This window comes from Acanthochromis polyacanthus, chromosome 9, assembly GCF_021347895.1.
Source record: "Acanthochromis polyacanthus isolate Apoly-LR-REF ecotype Palm Island chromosome 9, KAUST_Apoly_ChrSc, whole genome shotgun sequence".
Taxonomy (NCBI): domain Eukaryota; kingdom Metazoa; phylum Chordata; class Actinopteri; family Pomacentridae; genus Acanthochromis; species Acanthochromis polyacanthus.
This window is the reverse complement of record NC_067121.1, coordinates 19,823,195-19,835,015: the sequence shown is the minus strand read 5'-3', so window position 1 is coordinate 19,835,015 and position 11,821 is coordinate 19,823,195. Positions and strand designations below refer to the sequence as shown.

Sequence of the window (11,821 nt, the reverse complement as noted above, 5' to 3'; positions counted from 1 at the left end):
TAAGCAATTGTTTTTGAATCTTGACCACAAAAGGAATATACGTTTTAGCTGCCACAGGATTGGTATGATCCATTTTGGTCAAAGACTCCATTTCCCATGACTCTTAGAGAGCAGGCGGCGGCTAACGGTAGCTGTCAGTTTGTTTTCGAGATGTTTTGACAGGCTGCCTGCTTATAAGTGTGATTTTTTTTCTATTTGGTTTGAACAGTGGCGCAATGTTGCTTTTGTTTTCCACTAAGACAAACGGACTTCTGCTACTGAATCACTTCAATTAAAATTGTGCTCCATGCTGAAAATGAAAAATTACATAAAGTGTGGCCCAGATTTAATTATGAATACATTTTCCTCGCTTGTCCTGCAGAGGGAAGACTAGTCGAACCAAACGATACATCCGGGTTAGTGCAGATTTTTAAAATATATTTTTAAAATTTCGTAATCATCTAGTGGAAAACAACAATAACAAGATCCAGTGGCTGGAGAGTTTTTATTCACAAAAAAGCAATTTATTATTATTGCCTTTGTTATTAAATGTAGTAGTAGCAGCTGTATCTAATATTATAATTATGTAAAGTTATCTGGAACTGATAAAAGCTTAAGTTAAAAAGATGCTTTTAGATTTCAGATTATGTTCAACTACCATACAACCACTTTAAAAAATATAAAAATAGCTTGCAATTAATAATGCAGAAATTTTCCGAAAATTAGGTTTGTAGATTTAAAAAGAAAAAAAAAAGATTTTCAAGCAGGATTTCAGTGGGACTTCAGCACATTTATTATAATTCTTATTATTATTGCTCTTGTTGTGATGGCGACTGAGTGAATAATTTGCAGAAGGTATTGAGTAACATGGGGAAAATATTTATGAATATAAGTAAATAGTTTTATGATCATTGTGTCATGTCAGAATCTATCAGTCCCATGTCTATCTCATAAACTATACAAAAGAAAGTAAGTACTGCATCTAAGATCTTTTCTGTTTATAGAAGTTTGTCAAGGTATGATGACAGATTGGATATATATGCTCTTTTTTCTAAAAGCACAGCACCCATGAAACATCTTATTTGAACTGAGTGATCAAACTCATTATCAGGAGAGGGGTTTGAACCCACGAGGACAACTGTCCATTAGAACTTAAGTCCAACACCTTAATCTCTCAGCCATTCTGGTAGATGAGGGCAGCTGTAAAAAAAATTGAGACTCAGCATTCCAAACACGCCGTAATGCAACACAAACTCATGAAATGCAAATGAACTCTTTGATGTCTTTTTGACCTTCGCCTCAGAGATTTCAGTTGTGCTGACAAGTTCATAAAAGTTCCCAAATGAGGACTCAAAACTGAAAATTAAATCTGGGGTGATCTTTTACAGTTGTATGTGAAAGCTTCAAAGAACACACAATAGACATCGACTGGAAAATCAGCACAGGCTCTTAAACCTTTTCTGTGAAATGGAGGTTGATGAGCAGACTGTGACATCTGACACCTTCAGAAATCTGACAGATGAAGGAACGCTGTGAAGAGTCAGACAGCTGGTCTTAGCTAACCTCCTGTCAGAAAGACAGGGCAGGTCTTACCATCAGATTTCTGCAAAGTGAAGCATCTATCATGACAGGGATTTGAACCCATAAAGTCTTTTTAAAGCCACTAAACCTCTATAATGATTTACATTTTGTACCTTCAACCTCATTCGCTCATGCACAAAAAGCTATCATGGAGCAGTTCATTGGTGGACTCTTTAAAATTTAAACCAAGGCTTGTACTTTTCAAAACACATGGTTCATGATTCATCCCAGAATAGGATAAAGTCACGTCATCAAAATCTGTAAAACATCCTTCTTTGATTCGAGGTGTTCTTGGAATGAATTCAATAATAGGAATTCATTGATTATTCATCTCTCATTCTGCCTTTTTCTGTCCTACTTTCTGGTTATTTCCAGTACTTATGATTGTACTTCCTGAATTTTGCATTATGTATGTCTCATATCTCAAGCAGTACAGGGCGCATCCGCTGGTCTCTGTTCTGGTGCATGTTGCTTCAAGGGTTTTACTTTAACTATATTCTTCTACAGTTCAATTGAAGAACATATCTCGTTTTTGAAATGGTTTAAAATACCTTTCTGAGGTCTAAAATGATCTGTACATGTTCAATAAGAAAAAAAACTCTTTAATTTGTGAAGCCATTTGACAAGAAAACGAGTAAGTGCTCCACTGACTGTGGCTGAGGTGTTCACTTTGCTTAGCTAAAATTTTAGCTAACATGTTAACATGATAGACTGAGCTGCCAAACCAAATAAAATAGATATTTAAGCATTGCTAACAGGTACAGAACAGAGCTTAAACACAATTTGACTGCCAACATGTGACACATTTATGGATGAGCACAGGTTTGACTACATTTTATCTGATAAATATACGTTGTGGTAACAGTAATTATCTTGAACTTGTGAGTAGATTTAGCATCAATTTAGTCTTTAACAATATTTTGTGTCTATTATGTTGTGTTGTATTTTATTCTCTCTCTCCATCATAGAAAACCAGTGAAAATAAGAGATCCCCTTTTTTCAGTTTTTTAATGTACTGGACACAAGATGTCTTCTATCCACTTTTTGTACGACTTCCAGACCAAATGTGGTGTCAGAAAATCATCAACCACACACGTGTTAAAGATTGAAAATAAGGTGGAGAGAATTTTTTCGCCCCCAGCAGACCATTCAGTGTCTGACTCTGCACATGCCGTAAATCATCAGTGAATTAATTGTTGTTTGAGTGGCAAAGGACCTGTGTTTTCAGTTTAAATCACAAATGAAGAGGGAGGCCCAGTCCCTCCAAATCACACACAAAAAATACATAATTAAACTGATCATAAGCTGAATTATGGTGGTTTATGTTTATTTTAGGTAGTCTTCTCATTTTAGTATTTCATCTTTAGTCATAGTCAAAAACTTTAGATCCCCTGTGAATATCAATGAAGCTGAGCTTGGTTGAGATGGTTGGATGTGGCCACTATAGGGCAGGTAATTCTGCATACATAGTAAGAAAACGCACTAAGACTCACTAGCTTCTGCCTCTCTCCCTCTAATGGTCTTACAGAGCAGTCGCAGACCAGATGGGAAGAAAATCAACGACATCAATGTTAAGTTTACAGATGTCATGTAAGTTGTCATGTGTGTTTTTACTTTGAATTAAGGCTCCTGAAGTGGGAGATTTTTGCATATTGAGGAAATGTAGGATAAACAATTCAACCACATTTTACTAGAATGCTTTACTGTGTGAGGTAACACTGTTGTATTCCGGATTTCTGCGGGGGGTTCTAATCCCAGGACTGAGAATCGTTTTAGAGTTACTGTCAAATCCCACCTAGAACCTAATGAATGACTCAGTAACCGACTTCAACTGACAACAGCTTTATGTTTACATCGTTAGGTTTCAGGCTGTCTGCTGATTCAGTTACTTTTCATTCCATTTATACATGAGCTCCTCATTCGCACTCTCTTTCACACTCTCTGAGACGCAGTTACCCTAAGCAGTACCGTTCATGCTGTCTCAGTGAGATTCCACAAGACACAACAACACATAAAAACCGGTTGTCCATTTCATTCACTTTTTTAGTCACTGGCTTTCATCACTGTTTTTTGTCTTTTTATATTTTTATTTAGCAAGCTTTTAGAGGGGAACTACGTCCTCAGGGCTTCTAAACCCAGTATTTTCAACCACTCGTCAGCGATCCAGGCTTATACCAAACCGTCCAGGCTATTTGCCAGCCTAAGAAACTGTTGCCTAACAGGGATTACATTACACTTAGGGTTGCAGAATAGGCCCTCTGCTCTATCCACCTTTTGGAGGGACTCCTAAACCCCCCGGGTTTTCTAACCCAGAACAGAGTATCCAGCCAGAGATTCTATCCTCTGTGGATCAGTGACTTTTTCCATTTCCATTAACCTTAGCGCTGCTTCATCATTTTCATCATTTTTCTTCCAGAAGCACATTCAATTTTGAATACTAGGACATACAGGAGGAATTTTGACAACAGTTTTGGAATAGCCAATAGCAGAACTTTGATGTCAACAGGCGTCTGCTTACCTTTTATTGGGCGCCCAAGTTGTCAAAAAGTCCTTTGTATGTCCGTTGGTTTTTCAAATGTACATCTATTGTTCAAATCTCCTTCTCCATCCGGGTCACGGCACCAAATTGTTGGAAATCAGCCTATCCTACAATTAAACAAACCAACAGAATATGTGTAAGGCTATTTCCGCCCAGTTCTTTTGATGGAGTAGTCAGGAGACTTCTTCTTACAAAAGTATTTATTACAGCAAAATTGAATGTGCGATACAGAGCTCTGGGCCTGAATCCTCTGTCCCTAACCGACAACAAGTGTTCAGTCAGTTCAGATGGAATCAGACTGCTAACCGTTCCTGACCCAGTCTTCTTATACTCTAACAGTGTGTATAGTTATCTATCTAGGCTGGCCGCCCCTTCCGATGCTGCGTTGTTCCGCTCTCCTCTGTCACAGCTGATGTTTTGTCATTATCGCTCACGTAGGAATGACTTCACCGCTGCAAAGCAAGATTAGAGACTGCACACACAAGCTCATGTTCTTTACAGTCACACCGTGGTAATGATGCTCTTGACCTTCCTATTCCTCAGAACCAATACAACTCTTTAATATGCACATTTAGCAAAATTATAAAACACACCATTTCCCACAATTTTACTGTGTGAGGTAACAGTCTCTTTGGTATCAGTTGAAACAATTGCTGCCATTCTAATGAGCAAGTCATCCATCATCTATACACCACATATCCTCATTAGGGTGGTAGAGTCTATCCCGGCTGACTTAGAGTGAAGGCAGGGGACACCCTATCACAGGGCCACATATAGAGACAAACAATCACACTCACAGACAGTTTTATACCATGCTTGGAAGATGGGGATGATATTTCAAACACTGTGGGGTTTGAACGGATCAGCTTACACTGTGCGAAAGGACACAAATATATATATTCTGTACATTTTTTACTTTGCTAAGGAGGCAGAGCCTCGGTGGAGTTATATGTTGATCTGCCTGCCCGCCCGCCCGCCCGCCCTTACAGTCTGGATGCACGGATTTGTTACAGATTTCTGTATCATTGTGAGATAGTGGCACAGCATCACTGTCACTATGACAACAAGTGAACACTACATCAGCTGCCTGCTGATGATTACAATTGTGATCCTACTACAAATCAACCACTGTGGACTTATCAGGACTTATCTGTCAGAAATGATACAATCAATCAATCAATCAATCAATCAATCAATCAATCAATCAATCAATCAATCAATCAATCAATCAATCAATCTAACTTTATTTCCTCCCACAGTCCAAAAATATGCTGAGGTTAATTGATTACTCTAAATTGCCCGTAGGTGTGAATGCGAGTGTGATTGTTCGTCTGTATATGTAGCCCTGCGACAGACTGGCGACCTGTCCTGGGTGTCCCCTGCCTTCGCCCAAGTCAGCTGGGATAGGCTCCAGCACCCCCCGCAACCCAAATGAGGATAAAGCGGTGTATAGAGGATGGATGGATGGATGGAACTCGGTATCCATACATAATGTACACATGCATAACACATGCCTGTGCTCAGGGCAAGGTCATTTTGTTTGTGGGTACATCTGTATTCAATGGCCGCATTCTATAGTGCTGTGATTTCTGTCACAACTTTTTAAAAAGATTTCAGGCGTCAGAAATGATAGAAAATCTAAGCAGTTTTGGTGGAGTATTGTACTCTCTGAGTGCTTTTCTTGTTTTATTTATTGGACTGTGGGAAGAAGCTGGAGTACCCAGAGAAAACTCACACATGCACAGCTAGAACATGCAAACTCCATGCAGAAAGATCCCAGGCCAGGATGTGAACTGTGGATCTTGTAGCTACAACAGTTTTAACCACCAAGCCACTGTGCAGCCCTTGAGTAAGTCATTTAAAACAAAAATAAAAATATTTCAGCTTTTCAAATGTTCAATTTTTTTTGTCTTTGTTTTGAACATTTCAAGAATTCTCTCAATTAATTCACTGATAGCAAATATAGTCAAAGGTAGCAGCTCTTGCACACTGGCTTCACCTGACCTATGCTTTTCGCGCCTTTAGTTATTAGCCTGCATTTTGTTCAGAACTGTACACAGTACAATAGGTTCCAGTGTTTGGTGAAAACACATGATTTAAAAGGACTCTTTCATCAGGCTCAAACACTTTTGTTTAACAGCATCACTACAGCTAACAGATAGGCCTCCCTGCTCTGCAGAATTGAAACCAGTGATCAAACAGGCACTGCAAGCTCTTGTTTAAATGCAAACAAACAACATGTTGGAAAAAAACAGCCATTAGCCAGCCGGCGTCAGTAGTATCACAAACCTTTTGTCAACCTACTTCTGTGAACCGGTAAAATATCGTCAGGATTACCTTTACTGGAAGCCCATGTGAATGTCACGACCTGATAACATGCTAATTTAAAAGAGACATTTGTTTTTAATTATTCTGAGGCTACACGCCTGGAGAGTGATGATGATGCACAATCATAACATATTATTGTTTGACGGGAGCTCTCATGAAGCACCTGAACTGAAATGTTCCTGGAAATGAGTCACTTGGTAGCTCTGGAAGCACACTTGAAGGTTGAATCCTACATTCTTGTTCTTGGGAACCTATTCTGTAGGGAAAGGTTTGACTTTTTTAGCACGGCGCTGCTCCACATTCACACCTGGAAACTGTGTTGTGACCCCATTTGCAAACCACCTCCAATGAAGCAACATGGAAATATATTCCTTGTGCAAAGGTCCAATATGTTATCATATGAATTCTTTGCAGAGATTCGAACTGCTGTTGTTCAAGCTCAGCTGCGTTTTTCAGCCTTTTAAGATATAAGATTAAAGTCTACTGTCCCTAAGGAAATTTGTCTTTGTACACTGCATCTGTTGAGAGAATCAACAAACATAGAACATAGTATATACATTTGTCATCCATATTAACACACACACACACACACACACACACACACACACACACACACACACACACACACACACACACACACACACACACACACACACACACACACAGCATATCCACACACACTTGCATTGCCACTGACATAATACTGTACAATTCCCTCATACAACTGGACTTCATCTGGATTAATTTAGCACAGAATAAGATGTATAAATCATTAAAGAAAACAAAAAAAATCACTTACATAACTTGGCTAGCTTGTCAACAAGCCACAGCATGCTTGGCATCCTCTTTGGGAAATTCAAAGGGAATCACTCTTTCATAACACAGCATAATTGAGTAAAGCATCTGAAGCACCTGTAGTCATACTCTAAATTCTGCATCACTATTCTGTTACTGACTCACACTGCAAAAACAAGGATAGTAAACAACTTTTTAAAATAAAATCTTTCCTCTCCAAAAAAATTCTCCGTATTATTTATTTTTATTTCATCCTGCCTCTTTTTCACAGCACTCACTCTTGCTCAGAGTGGCTCCATGGCCACATTTACCTTGTTATGATCCTCCGTCTCTTTGAATCATGTACGCCATCCTCGAGTATTACGCAACCTCAGGTTTGAAGGAAATGTCATTAAATACAAGCGAAACTGTAAATGTGTACTATATGAGCACCTTTAAGCTGAAATCATTCAAGTCTTAAAATGTGATTTAGGCTCTGGAGAACTCTGTAGCACACAAGGCCTCAGGATTAGGAAGAAAATAATAAGTGAAAGTCAGTAAATATCAAGCTCCAGATCACCAGCTTCATCTTTTACTTCTCCGATCCTTTTGTTAGTTTTTCACATAGACTGTATATAAAGTGGACGTAGCATCTGGCTCCAGAATTGAAGCCAACCCGGAAGTGTCAAAAACTTGCAATATCACGCCGTCCGCTAGGGTTGGCTCCAAAAAGCTTTTGCTCCATAGACCCCAATTCATTTTTGGAAAAAATAAAATTTGATAGACTGATGTTCTACAGCTCAGGATTTTTTTCCCGTTAGTTTTCATGGTCAAAATGAGAGATCAGGTGGACGATCTTAAAATAAATCAATACTGAATTTTAAATAAATCGTTAAAGTTGGCGGAGCCAGGGGGCGTGGCTATACTTGATAGACAGCAACAGAAGCCTGTGCGGTAAAATGTGGGCGGGATAAGAGAGTCTTCAGCCAATCCTACCCCTAGTTGCTCTCCGGTCCAGTCTGTTTGATGACGCTTTTTACGTCACTGGCTCCAAAAAATCCCAAACGGCGACCAGGAAGTAGCAAAATCCGGGTTTCATTTTCTCGGCGTTGAAACCAACGGGTGACGTCACGGTTAGTTCACGCCTGGTTTTTCATGATGGCAGAAGGAAGAGACAGGAAGTAATAAAACAGAAATCAGGTGAAGGATCTGACAGAAAAAATTACAGTTAACCAAAGTTAAACTGCATCTAATATGTATGTTGCTTTTCTATTGTGAAGCAAATAATCACAGCTGTGACGTTTGAAGCACCAAATATGTGGCATTTTGGCTTTTAAAAAAATACCTTGTTCAAATTTACTAAGAGCAATTAAGACTTTTTCCAATTTAAAAATAAAATGTGTCACTTATCCGGATATACAAGAAAAACAATGAAAAATGAAATGCTGTTTTTAATTCATTAAAAAATAAACACATAAACAGATAAACATTCCTATTAAATAAATAAATTATGTATAGGCAATAAAATCTGAAATGAATGACTTGAAATAAAATTTAAAAAAATGTTCTTTTCAAAATAAAAACCTTATGATTATTTATATACTAATTGCTTCCTTTAGTTATTTCAGGATTGATTTTGGAGCCGTATCTGTTTATTTATACAATATCGAATGAGACATTATTCCATTCCCTATTAAACCTTTAATTATTTACTTTTATATTTTTAATTGTGATATTGAAACAAGAAAGATTTCTTCTCGGGGGTACAGTAGGTTAGCTAGCCAACACTGCAATTTATAATGGATAAGTAAGAAAACAAAGCTTACATTCTCAACATGTAGCTGCTGTTTGTATTGACGTTATTTTAATAATGATCCCTGACACATTTTTTAGGTTCATTTCCTAATTTAATGGACTTATTTTACTGCTGTAGTGACATTCTTTTGACAAGACAATAATTTAGGTGCTAATGCAAAAGGCAACAAGTTAACACTAATGTGAATAAGGCTAACAGTTGTTGAACCAATGACGCTAAAGTCACTAAAAATGGAAGACTATGACGCTTCTGGTAATTTATAAATTTGCTGAAGTTGTAATGTTTTAATGGTGTGAGCTGAGGTGAGTCATTCACAAAAAAAAAACTGCAGCTAAAAGCAAAGTTAGCATCAGAGCTGTTACTGGAAGGAACCAAGTAGCCTCAACAGACAGGGGGGGCTAGTTATATTTATTAGACTTAAAAATGATTGTAAATACAAAGAAAAGTTTCAGTTTTATCGTTAAAGCTGCAACATTTGCTGCAGAAACATGAATAACATTATCTAAGGCTTTTTAGCATGAAAGTAATTACAGAACATGCAAGCCCTCAAAATGAATGGGAATTATGCTTCTGCTCATATGCATCATTCGGGAATGCACTAGTCTTCATAATGAGTACTTTAACATTTTGATGCTTTATGCATAATGAACGTATAATCATTGTTAATCAAAAAACAGTAAGTGCCAGCTTTTTTAACTGGTTTGAGTGATTTTTAAAGAAATAGAATTCTCTTATTAAAGCTTCTTACTTCTGAATGCTTTCTGGTGTCATTACTCCTCTATGACAGTAAATCGAATATCTTTAAGTTGTGGAAAATAAAAGGCACTGGATGACATCATCTTGGGCTTTGTATTGTGTATTAGAATTACAATCTGTCAGTAAAATGTATGATGTTAACTTATAGGCTCTGAATTGTGGAGACACAACTTGCTACTGTCAAATTAAAGAGGCAGGAATTCTATGCAATCCTACAGTTCTTCTGTGTTTTATTTTTGCAACTTGATGCACATTTTGAATTTGTACAGTATTGTGTTGTAGAGCTGGAGCGGTAAACCGACAGATTGACTGATTAGTGCTCATCCACTAAATTTATCATGAACTATTTTGATAATTGATTAGTTGGTTTGAGTAATCCTTTAAGAGACAGAAAAGTCTATTTCTGTGATTCCAGCGACTTAAATTTGAGAAGGGAGGAAGAACTGACTTACTCTTCCATAAATTGAGATGTTAATCGACCATGGAAGATAATCATTGCAGCCCTATTGTGTAGCATGAAAATATAATATGTGATTTTTACTTAGAAAAAGCTCTCAACAGTGGTGTTACTACTTTTGACTTGGGTGCTAATCCACTCTTGACATACAGACACCACTTAATAATGAACAATCTGTTGTATAATATACTCTGTTAATAATGAATCTCCCTCTGAGCTTGTGTACAAACACAGGGTCTGCTCGAGACGTATAGCTACACTGTCTGCCTCTCACAGCCATTTACATTTACCAAATACCTAATGTGACTTAAAATGAGGCCAGTGACTCTTTGTTTTACCACGCCTCCCCACTGCCACGTTTCTGAATGGAGATGTTCATTCAAGCGATTTTGCTCTGCACAGGGAGAGAGAGAGAGAGAGAGGGAGGAGGACAGAGGGAGACAGTAACAGAGAGTGAGGGCGCAGATGTGCGACAGCAGCAGCTCTTGTCTCCTCAAGTTTGCAGCTCGCAGGGTGAAGTAGTGATTCGTCTATTTTAGGGTGACAGAGTGTATTTTCATACCGGGGCTGTACAGAAGAAGTCATTCTGAAAGAGGCGCAGAGCAACAAATAAACTTGGATTTACGCACAGCAGCAGCAGCAGCAGCAGCAGCAGCAGCAGCAGCAGCATCCTTTGAGGAATACAAAGAAGACAGATAAGAGAAATGTGTTGTAAAGGATTCATACTCGTCATCTTTTGTCTTCAGCTATGGCCCAGGCCTTTGGTGAGTGGCATTTTCATTCTTTAATTTATGCAGCATTTCCCCCCTATCCGAGTCAAAGCACTTGTTAAAAAAAAAAACTGATTAAAAGCGGCTCAAAGTGCATTAAAAGTTGTCGGCTTAATTGTGTCCTAATGGCGCCTTAATTCTAACCCTGTTACTTTTATTGTCCTTCTCTATCTCTTGGGGGATTATTTGCACTTTGGCAGCGAATGTCCTCATTAAGCTGCTCATTAGCGGGTATAAAGGTTTTCGACCTGCTTCCACATGCGCCCTGGTAACAATTAAAGCCACAAATCAGCCGGAAAACGCGTAGGAGAAATCAATGAAGGGGATCTTAGTGGTTGACTCACAGATTTACGCACGGATTTTAGAAAAAGGGAGATGGTGAAAATGACCTCAATTCTTCCGTTTTAATTAAATTTCTGTCTCGAATTAACTTCGTAATGATCAGGGGAAATTAAATGTATCGTCTTCCATTTCATCAAAGTAGTTATCTGACCTTTACGCACGCCTGTTGTGTTGATGGTGTTTGTTTAATTTATCATCGCAACTGCCTGCGCGCTGATCATAACTCCTTCGAGCTACAGGCGATGATAGCGACGGATTGTGCTGCATGTGTCTGTTTTACTGTAGGTAGAAGTAGACTTAGTTGTGTCGTTTTTTTTTTTCCTTTTTCAGGGTGAAGCAATTCATCCGGACTGCGCCATCATCTCCCAGCACCTGAGGGCTCGGGAGATTTGTAGACAGACGAGGAGGAGCGAGGCGCAAAACCAGACAGACCACAGCGGTGGGTTGATGTGTGATGCTTCAAACACACTTTGAGCGAT

General features: G+C 38.5%; 1 protein-coding gene across 1 annotated transcript in view; it reads left to right on the top strand.

Annotated features, from left to right (window-relative positions):
* The first annotated feature begins 10,620 nt into the window (after positions 1-10,620).
* The window catches only part of LOC110951133 (pituitary adenylate cyclase-activating polypeptide type I receptor-like), a 52,290-nt gene continuing 51,089 nt past the window's right edge, over positions 10,621-11,821 (top strand). Inside the window, exons 1-2 of the mRNA XM_022194062.2 lie at positions 10,621-10,994; positions 11,673-11,781. Coding sequence (XP_022049754.2) covers positions 10,935-10,994; positions 11,673-11,781 — 169 coding nt within the window. The 5' untranslated portion in view covers positions 10,621-10,934. The remainder of the gene's footprint in view (positions 10,995-11,672; positions 11,782-11,821) is intronic.